Source organism: Nyctibius grandis, chromosome 7, assembly GCF_013368605.1.
Source record: "Nyctibius grandis isolate bNycGra1 chromosome 7, bNycGra1.pri, whole genome shotgun sequence".
Classification (NCBI taxonomy): domain Eukaryota; kingdom Metazoa; phylum Chordata; class Aves; order Nyctibiiformes; family Nyctibiidae; genus Nyctibius; species Nyctibius grandis.
In genome coordinates this window covers 8,966,544-8,983,111 of record NC_090664.1, presented here as the reverse complement: position 1 = coordinate 8,983,111, position 16,568 = coordinate 8,966,544, and the positions used below count along the sequence as shown (strand labels likewise).

General features: G+C 50.1%; 1 protein-coding gene across 1 annotated transcript in view; it reads right to left on the bottom strand.

Moving 5' to 3' along the window:
* Positions 1 to 7,094, bottom strand: part of LIMD1 (LIM domain containing 1) — a 35,762-nt gene extending 28,668 nt beyond the window's left edge. Inside the window, exon 1 of the mRNA XM_068404804.1 lies at positions 5,786 to 7,094. Within this exon, the coding sequence (XP_068260905.1) occupies positions 5,786 to 6,944 (1,159 nt within the window). The 5' untranslated portion in view covers positions 6,945 to 7,094. The remainder of the gene's footprint in view (positions 1 to 5,785) is intronic.
* Between the last annotated feature and the right edge of the window lie 9,474 nt (positions 7,095 to 16,568).

The following is a 16,568-nucleotide window of genomic DNA, read 5'->3' as shown; positions in this document are numbered from 1 at the left end:
CAGCATCCTCCTTTTCAGCAGCATCCCTGCTCTCAGTGGCATCCAGGACAGCCAAGCTTTCCTACCCGTGCTCCTGGTTGGGTTTGCTAAGACTGTCGTTTAATTTTAGAGGGCCAAATGTGTTGCTGTGCTGCTTCAGTGGTGAGATTTCCTTCCCATGTCAATCCAGTCCTGGACAAGAGGAATGCAGTGGCAGGATGAGTGGCAGGGGAGAGTTTGTTGGTGTGGGTCTGCATATGCAGCTAATCCAGAAACAGCACTCAGAGGAATAAGTCAACCCTTACCCCTTCCACTTACTCCATGCAAGCCACATTCCCACGATCAGCTTGACTATTCTCCACCACACGTAACTGTTTCTTGCCCCTTCCTTACAGGAGGCTGGATTTATGCTGAAAAACCCTCAGTAACATTTGGAAGAAAGCCCCAGAGCCTTTGCACGTAAATACCTCGGTATCATCTTTCTCATCTGCCCAGACACACATGCAGCTAACCCAGAAGTAGACCCTGCTTCTTCTTGGCAGAAGCTGTACCTTCATGAAGGTCCCCCGGTCAGAGCGGGGAAGGGGAACAAGGTAAGGGGAAATCTGGCGTACGCCAGTACCTTGTTCCCCTTCCCCGCTCTGATGGGGAGGATGCTCATGAAGGTCCAGCTTCTGCGTTTCCAAGCCACCTATTTATTCCAGGAGAACGAAGTCCTCCACTTACACTCATTTTTCAAACACCGTACACTGAAAAAAAAAGACTTCAATCTGTCGTACCCAATGTGATGTTCAGTTCTTCGGGTTTTACTTCAGACGTTCTCCAGAACTTGATGCCACCTCCCCATGGCTCACCTTAACCAACTCATTTCTACATCAAACTCTAAATTAGACACATTGTGTTCCTCGCTGTGCTGTTATCCACTACTGATTAATTGCTCTTGATGGAGAGTTGATTTCAAGGAGATCTGGAGGCCTGTGTGAGATCAAGTGCCTGGAAAACCTGGCAGTTTGGTCCTGTTCACCACTGGGTGACTGAGTTGTCACTCAATGGTAGCAAAGATGTACAGGTACTCCCTGCCCAAAGAAACACAGAGTTGGTAAACGCAATGTTTCTGCACCACTTTTGCATGCCATGCTCTTGACCCCCGACAAAAATGCCATCAAGCTCATGTCAGCGACATTTTAAATACCTTATAGCAATGTCAGAGGTTACGTTAACTCCAGTGCCAAATGAATGAGGCTCCTTATTCCTTTCGGTCCCCACTGCCACAGTATCTTGGCTGAAAGACCTGTTGCTCCTCGGCCCCAACTCCTTCCTTTTTATTTCCTTTTGTTAGATTTTTCCTTAGCTTGCAAACCCAGCTTAGCTCCCAAGAGGGAGGGAGGAAAAGTGCACACTGCTGTAATCTTGGAAAAGCCATATCCCAGGCAAATACTTACTTGCTTGGCTCCTTGCAGTGAGATAAGCTTTGTGATCTGCACACAACCCCTAGCCCATGTGCCATCATCCTTCCAGCTTTCCTTGTTCCACCAGGACCCGTCTCACCCTGCCTCCCCCTCCTCTCCACCGCAGGCAGGCATCTCCTTCCAGCTGTGCTGTTCTCTCAGCAGCAGGCAGCGAGGGATGCCTCAGCTCATTCCCGGTGGAAATGACTCCATTATCATCACCCATGTACAAAACAAACCTCAGAAGAACTTTCATTTTAACCAAAAATTCTCCATTCGGCAGCCCTGAAATTACCCTCGTTGCCGCCAAAGCATCCTGGTGCACCATCGTCAGTAGGGTTTGGTAAAGTCTCCAGGTATGTACAGCCTTCAAGTTAAACAAGTTGTGGTTTTGGCAGCAGTAAACCGCTAACTTCACTATGCACAAGACTTCGAAAGAGCACCGCTGGCCTTCGACCTGATCACATGCATTCTAAGGTGCTGGGGTGCCAGGTCTCCACAGGGCTTCAGCGACTCGGCTACTGCTCTGCTTCTGCCAAGGGGAAAGAAACCTGCCGACTTCGCTACGAGATCTTCTCTGCCCGACTGCTGGGAAGCATCCCAGTATTTTGCTGTGAAACAAGATGCCTGGGGCCCTCCTAAAATACCTCCAGCTCATCAGCTCTGCTCTAAATAATAAGGGAGGAAGACAGAACTCAACACCTAACAAATATTTATAACATGGAAACCATTTAGAAAAATTGTTTTTAAAAAAGCTCTTGGTAAGGGTGTAGATAGTCTTCATCAGATGGAGATTTCCACCTAGCTATATGAAATAAGCGCCGGTAAAAACGTGATGCTACACGTTACACCTCTAAAAGTGCCCATCTGTGCCTGCAGACCGAGGAACCGCATGATACTACAGGTTCTGCTAAAATGAATGGCAAAACCTCCCTGGAGAGCCCAATGCCTCTCAGTCAGGCCTCTCCCCTGCCAGGCCATTTCCAGGCAGCCCAAGCAGGTGCTCGGTTTGGTTGTGCACCGCCCAGCTCTCACCTGAAAGCTCATCTGGCACCAGTCCTCAGGATGGTCCTGCCTCACCCAACCTGAAACATCTGCACTGCACCGGGCGGTGCTAGCACAGAAGTCGTAACTCCCTCGGTCGCTCCTATTTAATTAATCTTCCCGTTTGCCAAGTGGAGATGAAGGCTGGTTGCATCCAAAGGAACACCAGGAGTTCAGGCAGCCCCGGAAAATCAGTGGGATGCAGGCACCTTGTTCCTGGATGTTCCCTGAAAATGGTACACCAAAAACCTAAATACAACCTAAGGTGGTTTCTAGCAGCACCTCCTGGGACCCCTTCTCTGCCGCAGTGGGAACCAGTCTCTCCAGGGAACAATTTCAGGACTTCCTTCTCCAAGAGTAAGACCTGGGTGATGCCTGAGGCTCCCTACGTCCTCCGCAACAGCCCACATAAATCAAGTCAGCACTTCAAAGGCACTCTGGGCGAACCCAAATTCCTCCAGAGATACTTGCAGCCCATGCTGCTCACACATATGCCACTATTTAAAAAAAGAAAATTCTTGGCTTTGTTAGCTTCTTTCCTTTCACTTGTTACACATACTCTGAGCAGACAAACGGATTTTGTACAGCACGCTGGTGCTGACAGATAACCAGACTGTCTGTTACTCCTCAGCAGAGCATCCTACCTACGTTATGCCTACTCCCTAGCTCACCCTTTTCTAGGCTTTCATTTACAAACACTCATTTTCACACATTGAAGGAAAAAGCAGCTCCTTTACTGCAATCAGAATTAATTGTTCACGATAAACGTCTGGTCCAGATCAAGACAGACTGAAGGACTGTATGTTACCAAGACAGACAACTCCATCTTAAAAAAATCCCCTTGTTACAAAAGCAGCACAGAAAATGAGGAGGGCTGGGAGCATTTTAGATAAAACGCTTCGGTATTTGCACTTCAGTCCTGGTTTCATTTCCTGGCTCCTGTGTACTGTAAAGCTGCTGCATTAAACTTCCCTTCACTGGGGGAAAGTCGGCAACAAAACAAACTGTTGATCCTTTTTATCACTATTACATAAAAGTATTTATTTCCCATGCTGAAGTTTTCTAGCTTGAGGCTATGGCATAGCAAAGATTCAGAAGACCAGCTGGGTTCTCTACTTCTCCAAAGGAAGTAAGGTGACTGTGAAAAAAAGAAAATAAAAGTGAGGAAGAAAGGGGGAGGAGGCCCATAATAAAAATACCTCCATATTTGCCCCTTCCTGCTCCTTAGTCCTCCACAGAGCAGATCTGCCAAGCCTCCTGCACAGACCTGAGGCTCCACAAAAGGTTACTTCTTCCTCTGCCATGACTGCAGCATTTCGTTTTTCCCTCTCCCTCTCCTCCTTCCCAAATTTCTCAGACGCTACCCACCCTGGTGTAAAACCTCCTGCCAGGAGGACGTCAAAAGACCTCACTGGGAACCAGGCAGCCTCCATCTCTCCTCCTTCCTCGGGGCTCACCGGTAACTCAGCTGCTTGACTCTCCATGCTGCCAGAATTACTCCCGCTACCACGAATTTCTTGCGGGGCAAAAGCCTCCCCCTGGCACTACCACTTATTTTGTGATAGAAACATAAAAATAATCTAACCACCAACTACGTCCCTCTGCTTTCTCACCCCATGCACATTTTGGACGAGGTATGATCCCGCTGGATCCCTTGCACCATGAGGAGAAGATGCACGCAGTACAGTCTGTTCAAGAGACCCCTGACACCTCTCCAGTGGAGCTAAATGCCACCTCCAGCAAAACATTCCCATTTTTGAGCACCGCCTCCCACGAGACTGCTGTCCCAGCCCCATCTTCGTTATCGGCCCCTCGTCACAGTGTTCGGCCCTCCCCAGACGAGGCTCTCTCAGCTCGTTCAAACCGCACGTTGCCTGCACAGGACCGAAAGCGCCCAAACAAGTTTCCAGGCCAAAACGAGCAACTCGACACATCACTTTTCTGTGACAGAATGAAAACGCGTCTGCCCTGCCACAAGGCTGAGTCCAGTCTCAGATACTGAGATAAACAATCCCAGCACAGCCCTCTGTGGGTGAGTACCACCGCCTGACGCCAAGAAACACATTTTGTCATGCAGTTTGCAACTGAGCACTCGGTGGTCCCTCCAGCTACGTCCCTGAAGCTTGGCGTGAAGCCCGGGGCTGCTCCTGTGTGCACAGACCATCGCTGAGCCACCCACCGACCCCACCAGACAGCACCCTGTGCAATGGCACCTGTGCAGCCTGAGATGCAGACCCTTCCCCTGCACCAGGCTGAAGAGTTTAATCTGTCCCTGCTTCTAGTTCTGTGACTGCGGGTCTAAAATCATGAGGAAAATCCATACACTCGACCTGCTCCCATCATTCGTTAAATTAACCGTGGAGTTCTCAGCCTTCCCAGCAACTCTGGGTTTCCTTCTCCCAAAAGCTGAACTATCACCTCATCTGCTATTAAACTGCAAAGTGGCGCGGCAGGGAAAGGAAACGCTCGATTTGCCCGTGACCTTCTGCTATCCTGGGGTAGCAAATCAGTTTAATCCAGCAGGACGTTTAATATTCCCATTGGGAGATCCTCACATGCAAGCAGTCCCTTTCTACTGCCAAGTGCCAGCCATAACCTCTGGTGGCAGTCTGGACTGCTCGCAGACCTGAGATTTAGGCAGGAACGTGCCTACCGACTGTTTTTCTGCCCTCTTCAGGATGCACCAGTCCTTTCAGAGCTGATGGTGACCAGCACCTGAGGGCAGGGGGCAAATCCTGGCACGTTTGGGAAACCACCACCCTTCCCATACTCAAGCAACTACTCTTCAAGACATCCTGCAAGCGCACCCAGCCACAGCTGTCCCCATGGGGGTTACGGCCGAGAGATGCCTGCCACTGCCTCCCCCGAGCTCAGCGCCCTTCTCCGTGCCTGCAGCATACGCAGGCGTGACTCCTCCGCTGGAGCCTTCCCGCTTACACGTGGTTGGGCAACATACTTTTAAGACACAGAGAACCAGGAGTACTGTCAAGAAACGTTAAGTGTCTCCCTGACGGCAACAAAGGGGACTTCAAAAGATGCTGCTCCAGCTTCTTCTCAGTGCTGTCCTCCCCAAAGCTGCTACACTATCTCTGCTTTAAAATTTAAGAGGTAGGATTGAAGAAAAAAGCACCACAGGAGGAAGAGCTTCCAGTCCCTGTGATAAATAAAAGTTAAGTAACAAAAAAAAAAAACCAAGCAACTGAAAAAGCATAACCAAGCAGGCGTACGGGGACACGCAACCCTGCAGGTGCGAACCCTGCAGCAACACTTGGCAATGAACCCCTTTCACACCGACTGGCGGACTGCCTCCTTACCGAAGTAGTCAGCCTTTGGCCGAGCATCCATCTCCTGCTCCAGACGCTGGGTCAGTGCCTCCAGCTTCAGCTCGGCCGCCGATGGCCCTTGCTCTGGCTGTGGAAGGAGGGTCTGGCAGGGCAGCTTCACCTTCGCTGTGCTGGAGCCCTCCGGGTACCTGGCATCCAACCGCGGGCCGCTCGTGCCGCTCGTGCCCTCCAGGAAAGGCAGCTGTGGAGCATCCGAAGTCGTTGGCCCACGCACAGCCAGGCGCGAGGAGCTTGGCTCGGGGCTTGTGCCACTGCCGTTGGGCTGGTGGTTTTGACCATGGGCCACGAAGTGGCCGGCTGGGCCGGGGTAGGCAGTGGCATGCTGGTAGTCCACACTTGCGGCAGTGGGCGCAGAGCTCGGGGGGAAGGACAGCGGGACACCCTGGTACCACAGCTGACTGCCCTCCCCTCTGGCCCTGGGACTGCAGGGGTCAGCAGGGCCCGAAAAGCCCTGGGTGGGCTGCACCGAGGGGGCCGAGAAGGAGGAGGACCTCTGCTGTGGCATGGCCCCTGGTGCCCCATCCTCTGTCCCCACTGAGGGTGTGGGGGGGGTCCAGGCATGCGAGAAGGAGGAGGACCTCTGGTCCCTGCTGCTCCGCCTGCCCTCGTTGCCGTTCTCCTGCCCACCACGGCAGGGCTGGGGGTCGCCGGGACTCCCGGCACGCTGCTCCCTGCGCCCCGCGCCGGGCCGTGAGCCCCCCGCTCTGGGGATCCTGTCGGGCTCCATTTCCCAGCCCCGGCACCCGGCCTGGCTCCCCGGGCCTTCGGCACGTGCCCCGCTCTCGCCGAAGCCACGCTCCCCTCCGTCGTGCGGCCTCGCGCGCGGCCCCTCGGCGGCAGAGGCCGGGGGCGGCTTGGCACCCCGTGCTGCCGGCGGGCTGGGCCGGGGGGCGTTGAAGGTGGCCCCTCCGTTCAGGGCGGCCATCAGCATCTCCTCCTGCTGCTGCTGCTGCTGCTGGAGGTGGATCTTGGCCATTTTGGTGGCGAAAACCCGCCTGGTCTCCTCGAACTCGGGGTTGTTGCCGGCAGCTTTGTCCACCCGAAAGAGACCGTCCTTGGACGCCTCGTACATATTGAGATCTTCGATGAACTTGCTGGCTTCCAGACCCAGATCGTCGTACTTATCCATCCCGCCCGGCTTAAAGGGCCCACTCCCGCCTTCCTCCTCCTCCTCCTCCTCCTTCCCGCCGGGCTCAGGGCACCGCCGGCCGCACCGCCCGCTCCGTCCCGCCGCGCCGTCTCGCTCCCGCCGCGCCCGTCCCCGGCGGGGGCGGGGCCAGTGGTGGCGGGAGGCGGGGCCCCTCCCCGCCCCCTGGCCCCGCCCCCAGCCCCGCCCCCGCTCTGAGCTCGTCGCCGGTCTATGGTGTGCGTGCGCGGGCGATCGAAATACGTCACTTGCGGGTCCGATAACGTAACGCGCGCAAATAGCGCACCGCATCTAGCGCAGGCGGCGTTAGGTAGCGCTTGGGAAGGGAGCAGGTGAGGCAGCTGTGGGAGAGGCAGCGATTAGAGTCACCCGCATGACGCAAGGAAGGAGTTTTGGCGGTTTTTTTTCCCCTCGTCTCCTCCAAATAACGCTCCTTTTCTCACCAGCTTCCGCTGAGGAGTGGCCGCACCGGCCCTGAAACCCTCGGGAAAAACCCTCGTGAAATCGTGGCCACCCGTCGTGAAAAACGAGCCACACCTGCCCTCACCTGTTAGTAAAATCTCAGTCTCTAATTATTGTACCAATTCATCTTTACAGCAGGAATATAGACAGTAGGAAATGAATGGTTATAGTAGGAAATTGTATGAACTTTCTTTATATATGTATATCATATATTATATATACACACTTTATATATAGGTAAAATATATGTATTTAATAATTATATATCTTTTTATATATAGTTTAATAACATAATATATATCTTTATATATTTTTAATATATATATATCTTTATCTGGAGAATGGATTGAGGGCAGCTCTGAGGAGAAGGACTTGGTGATGGTTGATGAGAAGCTCACCATGAGCCGGCAGTGTGCGCTTGCAGCCTAGAAGGCCAACCATATCCTGGGCTGCATCAAAAGCAGTGTGGCCAGCAGGTCGAGGGAGGTGATTCTGCCCCTCTACTCCGCTCTCGTGAGACCCCACCTGGAGTACTGCGTTCAGCTCTGGGGCCCCCAACATAACAAGGACATGGAGCTGTTAGAGCGAGTCCAGAGGAGGGCCACGAAGATGATCAGAGGGCTGGAGCACCTCTCCTATGAAGACAGGCTGAGAGAGCTGGGGCTCTTCAGCCTGGAGAAGAGAAGGCTCCGGGGAGACCTTACAGCAGCCTTCCAGTACCTGAAGGGGGCCTACAGGAAAGCTGGAGAGGGGCTTTTTACAAGGGCAAGTAGTGACAGGACGAGGGGGGAACGGTTTTAAACTGAAAGAGGGTAGATTTAGATTAGATATTAGGAAGAAATTCTTTCCTGTGAGGGTGGTGAGACACTGGAACAGGTTGCCCAGAGAAGCTGTGGATGCCCCCTCCCTCAAAGTGTTTAAGGCCAGGTTGGATGGGGCTTTGAGCAACCTGGTCTAGAGGAAATGTGTCCCTGCCTGTGGCAGGGGGGGCTGGAACTAGATGATCTTTAAGGTCCCTTCCAACCAAAACCATTCCATGATTCTATGTTTATATATATATATTTTCCTTTATATATATCTTTATATATATCTTTATATATATGTTTTCCTTTATATATATATTTTCCTTTATTCTTCAGGGTGGGGGCTGTCCTTCTTGCAATGAGCTGGGGTCCTATGCAGCATACAATGTAAAATATTTTGCATACAAAAAAAAAAGTATTTTACTTTGTATGCTGCATAGGACCCCAGCTCATTGCAAGAAGGACAGCCCCCACCCTGAAGAATAAAGGACACCCCTGGACTCCCGAGACAACACCAGCACCCCCAACCCATCCAAAACATCTGTGAAACCCTGGCCTTATCTGGCATCATAGATAAGAAACTGTAGCAAGACCCACTCTGGCGATGTCTAGATCAAGAAAGAAGCAGATGGATGATGACGTCATAAAATTATAGTTGCTTTGCAAGACAGTGGCATGTGTGTGTGTCAAGTAGTGATCGGTCAAATCACATTGTACCTGAGCCCTTGAAAGGTGTAAGAACTGTGTGTACAAGTGCGTTCGGGGTATCCCAATCTGACCAGGACACCAAATGCGCATGAATAAGGAATTCCCCTTCTAAGCCATGTAAAACTGAAGAAAGACGAAAATAATCTTGTTTTTTTAGTGTACTTAGCCTGTGCTGAAGACGGGCAATGCAGCAGGTCTGTTTTCTAATGCTCCTCTTGGCATTTACTCCATGTGTGACTTTGAACAAACTGTTAATTCTCTGTATCTCCTCTTGTGTAAATAAAATAATTTCTGTAATTTTTGTAAATTAAAGCTTTTAACAGCCAGCCAAAGTGTTTCCCAATCTGTGGAAGACAAATTTCTAAGTAAGTCAGTCCAGGGTATTGCTACGAGTGTTATTGGTACATATGCACACAGTATAAGCTTGTTCCAAAACTGATGGTAGTCGTTGAGAATCTTTTTACTGACTTCAGACTCTATACTTAGCATCCCAGCCTCTCTCCTCCGTTGGCACGGGCCAGTTGCAAAATTTTCATGGCAAAACCGAGCTGGGGGTGTCGGGAGGTCGGGAGGCTGCCACAGGATCTCTGCCAGGCTCGGGGGAGAGGTGGGTTTGTAGGGAGTTGTGGTGCCTCTGAGTAAATTGACTGATGCAGCTGATCCTACGTGCCTGGACACATGTCCTGCGTTCACAGGACTTGTCATTTTATTCTCCCCCAGGCTCCAGGAGGTAGGGCCAGATGTTAAAGAACATGGGAATTCACTGCCTTTAATAATTGTGAATTGGGCTGTGATCAAAATGTGCCAGAAATCAAAAAAAATCCCCTCCCCTTTTTGCCCAGTTCCCTTACAGAAGCACTACTGAGCAACTGAGGCCAGACCTGACATAGCCTGTCTCTTGCAGTGAAATGTGGCCTGATGTGCTTAAAAATCGTGGCACTGTGAGCCCCTGGAAAAGGTGCCTGTTTTCTCTCAAAGCAACCTCCAAATTGGTTTGGAGCCTCCAAAGAGGCCCTTTTGGCTGGAGCGGGAAGGGCTTGCTCCCCATTTCATGGTCAGCAGAGGCCACGGTGGCCCCCAGCAGCTGCTTTGTGCCAGGTGGGTGTAGGCTCAGGCCACCAGTGACCAAGAGTGAGAGTGACTACCTCTTTTGAGGGACTTCACCGAAACTGTTGAGTCTGATGTTAAGCTCAGCCGGGGCAGCAAAAGCCAAAACTGAATTTCAATGTCTAAAGAGCATCCCCGGAAAGAGCTAGTGCAAGGCTGGTTTTGACAACGTCCAGAGTTGATGAGCAACGCATTGCTTGAGTCCATGTTTGTATGGCCCAAGAGAATGGCAGAAAGGAAACAGAGCAGCAGGTAGGTAAGGATGGGAGCATGAACCCCACCACTGCTTCACTCGCAGGAGGAATCTGTGATGTTAGCAGACAAAGAGCAATCGAAAAGGAAATTATGCATCATGCTCACACCTTCTTCCCTCCTCCTCCCCAAAGGATGTAAAGTTAGTCGAGGGAAGGCATATTAGGGACTCAGCTGGTGACTGTTGGGTTTTTTTTTTCTGCAAAGACACTGTGATGAGGCTCTTCAGACCTCTAGGAAACAAACCCTTTAGTGGAACAGAAGTATTTGGGAATAGACATACCTATTTTCAGCTTTCAACAAACCAACCAAGGAGGAATCTGTAACTTCCCTCAGATCATGGCTTTTTTCTGACTTTCTTTTTTAAGGGTCACGTACATTTTCTGCCATTACTTTTTATCTAACATCTGTAAGTCATTTCACAGTTGGACCCGCAGGAGCTCACAACCTCGGGGCAGGGGGGAAGCAGCCTACTTGCCGAATGGCCGCTCTGGATGCCACTGACCTTCACCAGCCATGTAAAGTACATTTCCTTCCTACGCCAAAGGATCAAATCAGCTGTCTGCAGAACAATGCTCGCGCAGACAACGTGGAAAAGGCTGCTGGAGCCTTCGGATCGGGAACCGTCGCGCTGGGCTTGGCCTCCTTCCAGTCTCCGCACGCATGAGCAGACACTTTGATGGCAAGCGCCTTCGAAGGGGGAATCGCAGCCAAGCAATTCAAAGGCATTTTTGGTGTTTAATTCGCAACGCTTTCAGTGAACGTTAGGCAGCAAAATACCTTTGAAGTTTCGTGCTCGGATTTATTCTTTCTGTGAGACTTGGGCTGGGGGTATTCCCAAGCGAGCAGATGATTAACTTGAACTTTCTACCAGACTGGAGATGTAATACTACGCTGACCTGCGGACCTTTACGCTACAATTAGATATGGTCCCGCAGTCTTAAGTTCCTGGCAGTTTTACAGCCCGTGCCTATTAAGGAGTGAAGGGGTACATGATCGCTGTCATAGCACAGGACCAAAATCTACGTGCCTATTTGAATTAACTTATTCTAAAACCTGTCCCTTGAAGAAAAAAAACATTGCTCATTTAATCTGGTTTTGTTCCTGTGGGCAAGGTTTACAGGCTGCATTTACTCATGAAAAATAATGCTGACAGCTTGTAACCCAGCCCTGCTCCACGTGGCAGTCGCAGCTGCCCGTGGGGCGGAGGGAGGCAGCGATGTGGGGAGAAGTAGCCCTGAGCGGTGTTCCCTGATTTCGGCCCCATCTTGGTGGGAGCACCAGGCACATCACCGTGGCCTCGTGCTGGGGTGGCACAGCCCTCCAGGGCCGGCGAGGTGCCGTGGCCGCTGGCAGGCTGGGGCACAGCGCTGCCTGCCCCAGTAAATAGGGAAGTCGTGAATGAGAGCAGGGAGGGGATCGTCTTGTCTTTATTTCTTGCTGCCACGTTTGGCTCTGGGCTCACATTGCAGAGAGCTGGAGAAAATGTGGAGAAAGCACCCCCCCGCCCCCACCATCCCAGATCATTTTTCTGTCTGGGAGAAAAACGCCCTCAGATTTTGAGGCACGACAACAGCGTGGGGCTGTGTAGCTTATGGAAAAAGACGATTAGGAGGTGTCTGGGTGACAATTTATAGCTAGGTCTCTCTCCAAAAGCAACTATCGTATACTCACTATTTGCAAGCAAACCAGCGCGAGGAGCCAGTGGCTGGCAGCACACCAGTTTCTTTGAGGACGTTTCCAGGTCTAATCCCTGGTGCCTGTGCCTCCCCTGGGGCTGTAGTTGTCCCAGGCAGGTCACTTCCCCCAGGAGCCTGGACTACGAACACCACTGAAACACCCGAGATACGTGCTCTGGTGTCTTTTAGCAGGAAAGCAATAAAGGCTTCAGTGCTAGAATATAAACAGAAGACAATTTATAAGGCAGAAGTATTTCCAGGATGGAGCCTGGCTTGGTTCTTGCAGGAGCAAATGCCTCTCTCTGCTCTTGCAAGGTAGCACGGCAGCATCCCTGAACTCTCGGCTGTGAATCGGGAAATGGTGAACGCTCCCTCTGCCTTTCTAATAGAGTTTTTCAATAAACGTGCCGTTTATCTGCACCAGCTGGGGGGTTTATACCAGGAGGATGATGCGCAGGGCTCTAGGGTAAATAAGAGGGTGGCGGAGGGAAGGATGGAGGGAGCTGGCAGCGGGAGGTGGGCCCTGCTGGAAGGGGTGTGTGGAGGTGAAGAGGCCAAACTTCAGCCTCTGCCTTCCGAAATGTGACAGGACAGGGCTGGGAGATGTTGTTCCTCTCCACCGATGCCCCAGGCGCCTCTGCATTCCTCTGGGAGGCCTGCCCTGCCTGCTGCCATGCTGCCTGCTCCCTGCCTGCCTACACATTTAACCCCCAAGCTGCAGGGCAGGCTGGGGAGCGCGCTGCCCACCGTGCAGCCCCAGTGCATGCGTCCCAGGCCCCCAGGGTCAGGGCAGAAATGGGTCCAGACTTGGATGGTTTGCTTTTGCTATAGTACGACTGCCTGCTATGGGGCATGATCTCCACTGTAAATTACGCTAAGAGTAATTTAATTAATACTAATGGCACAGAAAGGCCAGGGCAGCACTGGGACAGCTTTCCAAATTGCCTTTCTGGTGTGGTACAGATGCTTCACAGAAAAGCTTTCAGGGTCACGTTCCTTAAATGCCTACACCCTGCAGCATCAGTTCAGTGGGGATGCTTTGGGCCCTGTTCACAGGTGGGTAAACTGAGGCAGGGAAGGGTTCCCTGGCAGGGCACACCGTGGGGAGGTGAGAGAAGCCACAGGGAATGACAGAGATCCAAACAGGAGCCCAGGCAGCAGCAGAGAGAGAAAAGGCTGCAAATCCCCGAGCTGCAGCGATTCGGTCTCCTTGAGGAAGGCTAGAGCTGGGTGCCAACCACTCAGCTGCCACTCCAGGTTGGAGAACACCCTTCGCCTTCCTATCATCTTCAGTATATCCAGGTGCCATCAGCGGTGGCGGAGACCCTGCTCTCCCTTTGCCATCAGTCCACTGGGCCAAACACTCAGTTTTCGTGGCATCAGGATTGCACCAAAATAATGCAGGTGGCTTTGGTGGTTTTCCTACCCCTGCTCGAAAGAATATGGAATAGTTTGTTTTTTCTGTTTTCTACTAAAAAGAGCCTTTTATCGGGACAAGAACTTGCCTGGAGAATTTTTCCAGCTCCATTTCTCTGCCTCTTTATCAGCACATTAACACAAACAGCACCGTGACCTCTTTAACTAACATACGTGGCCTTTAGTAATCCTCAGCTGGAAGCGCTCCGCAGGTCAGACGGCATCCTGCCATCAATCATTCTCACATGGCTTGGTGGACTCGAGTGGACTTGCCAGATGCAGTCAGCGCACCCACCCCGTTCTTCCGTGCATGTCCTAGGAGAAGCTCTCTGACTTGTTTTTAAATGCTCTTTCACATGGGAAAATTGGGAAGTATATATTTTTATTGCACCCTTGCTATTTCATCCAGCCACGTGGATCTCCAGGGATGAAGACATACTTAGGAAAAATATTCATTTCTAAAAGCTTCCACAATTTTTTTCACAATGCTTTCTTGGCTTAGCCAGCCTGACAACACATGCTCACATTTCCATTCTGCGGCAGTTAGTAAGATTTGCTAATTACACTACTGTGTATTTAAAGACAATTGAATTCCCTTTGTAGCAGAAAACAATTTCCTGTATACCGATTCTCTTAATCTTCATCAGAAACAAACCTAGGCTGCCAATGCCAGCAACTTGTCACGTTCCTTTATTAAATCGCTCTCTTTTCTGCCCCGGTTGTGTGTCCTGTGTTTGTTATTCCTGATCAGTGCACTGGATCACCTACAGCTGTTTCGAGTATACGTTTTTCGCTTCACATATTGTTGGCACCAAACAGAGTTAATGGAGAGCAACTCCCCTTGCTCGGCAGCTCGTGCATCTCTTCTGGCAGCGGGAGGTGGGTGTACTGGGAGAACCTTGGAACTTTTATGCTTGGTTTTGGCACGTGTGAAAAACTACTGGTAGATAAAGAAGTTCAGAGCCTTAGATGTGACTGTGGGCCTTCCCCTTGCAACCAGCCCAGAGAGCGTGCTTGTATCCAAGAGAGCAAGCACAAAGGCACACGTTTCTGTTCACGTGAATGTATATGTTCTGCTTAGAGTTATACTGAAGATCAGGCTCTTCAAATAAAAGAACTTCTTATGCCCCAAATGTCCCGGGCTGAGTGTTACAAGTGTAAGCAGAAAGAATATGAATATTTAGCTCATTATACTTAAGCCTTTCCCATTTACTTGTTCCTTTGCCGAGGGAACAATGCAGCAGCCTAAAATGGAGAGCAAGTTGGTGTGGCACAGGCAGATGAGCATCCAAGGAAGTGTCCTGGATGTTCAATATCGCGGGGTATTTTTGATGAGATTCCTGTGATCAAAATCTCTCATGGGTTTGGGCCATGTTCACCTGACAACAAATACAAGCATCTGCTTGACCTTGACTGCATTTGCAGTCTCTCACTGCCAACATAAAGGCTCACAGATAGAACAAGACCCGTCAGGACTCCTCTCTGCCATGTCGCTACACCCAGGCAAAAATACTCCCATTCAGAGACACCAACAACTTATAAACCCAGGAAAACCTATTCAAACTCTCTGACTACACATAAAACTAGGGCTAATTTTATATGGAAGATGATGCTGGCTTACAACTCTCCAGGGTCAAAACCAGACCTGAACTTATCCAACCCAAGGGTTACTTGAGTGAGAGAAGTGCCACAAGACACAAAGGTTGTGTGGGACTCGGGGCCTCCTGGGACAGATGGGGTTAGTGACTTGCAGAATGCTTGGTGGTACCGGAAAGTCACTTTAATCAGAAAAGGGAAAAAAAAAAATCCTACCTTTCCTCAGTGTGTCAGGCAAGATCTCTTTTATCATCTAGGCTGCAGATGAGAGCTCTGATCCTCTTCCCTCTTGCACAGAGATAATTTTCCAGCTCAGCTCTTCTCTTGTTATGGCTGGGACATGCTAAAAACTGCCTCTGATCTACTGATCAGCTTCATGCTGCTTCTTTGAGACATAAACCCCATTTCCATAAAAAAAAATAACACGGCTGCAGTTGCAACAACATTTTTTAAAGTCAAAAGTAGATGTTACCTGGACTGATAGAAATCAGTGGGCTAATAAGTATATTGACCACTCAGGTTCTGGTGATAGACCTGGCTTCACACGCAAGAGTTCTTTTGCAGCACAGTCCTTTGATACAAAATTAGCTCAGATCCTAACAGGAGGGAACTGAAGAAATAAAGCAGCAGAAAAAACATGCAGCAAAACCAGCGTAGGTACTGTTCCAAGTCAGTAAATATACATAATTAAAGCCAATCCCCTCTCTGTAAACTGCAGTAAGTAGTGCAAAACTAGAAAAAAACCCCAGTGATTTCTCCCCATCTTCATTTATAGCCAAGCTTTTAGAAAAATCTTACATATTGCAAACTTCCCTAGGAAGGAACAACCAGCAAAGTGCTAATTAACATTCTTTCTAGTTCATGTTGATTGTAAAAAGTTTAGGGAAAAGGAATAGCTTTTTGTGAGGCTTTACCCTGAAGAAGGAGAGACAAAGAAGAGAAGTTGCACGACCTGCACTATCTGTGGAATTTCTCCCTCCACAAGAAACAAGCAGGCTTTTGAAAAGTCAGATCAGAAAAAGCCATCATTAACCAGATGTAGGTTCTGAGGCATTACTTTAATCCGGTAAATCACAGAGAGAGCGAGCACAGATTTTATTTTGCACCAAATCTCCACGTTTGGATTCTGGTGAAGGGCATGGAAAAACACACGCATGTTCAGCAATGCTCTTGTGCAGGTTTTTGTTTGAAGCATAGGTGGGACAACCTGGCTAGAGAACTGCCTTAGCTAGTGACCTGAGCTGCAACATTGTTCCTTAACGGGATGTAAAAAGCCCTATTGCCTTGCTGCAAAGCAGTATTGGTGTGTCCATGTCATCTCAGCCTCCGGAGACGGCTACGAAACACCCACGCCTAATAACACATCTTTCTACACTGTGGTTTCTTCCAGCATATTACACTGCCTCCATCTCCCCAGCATCTGAGATCCTGCGCATGAAATCAACAGCATCAGAAAAGTACTTAGTGACCTTTCAGGACTTTGCCAATTTTTATTTTTTCCAGAATCAGTGTTTGAAGGCTGGACAATTTGGAAATTAGTTACATGAACGATTTTGGGGTAGAAAGTGTACCAATAATTTTAA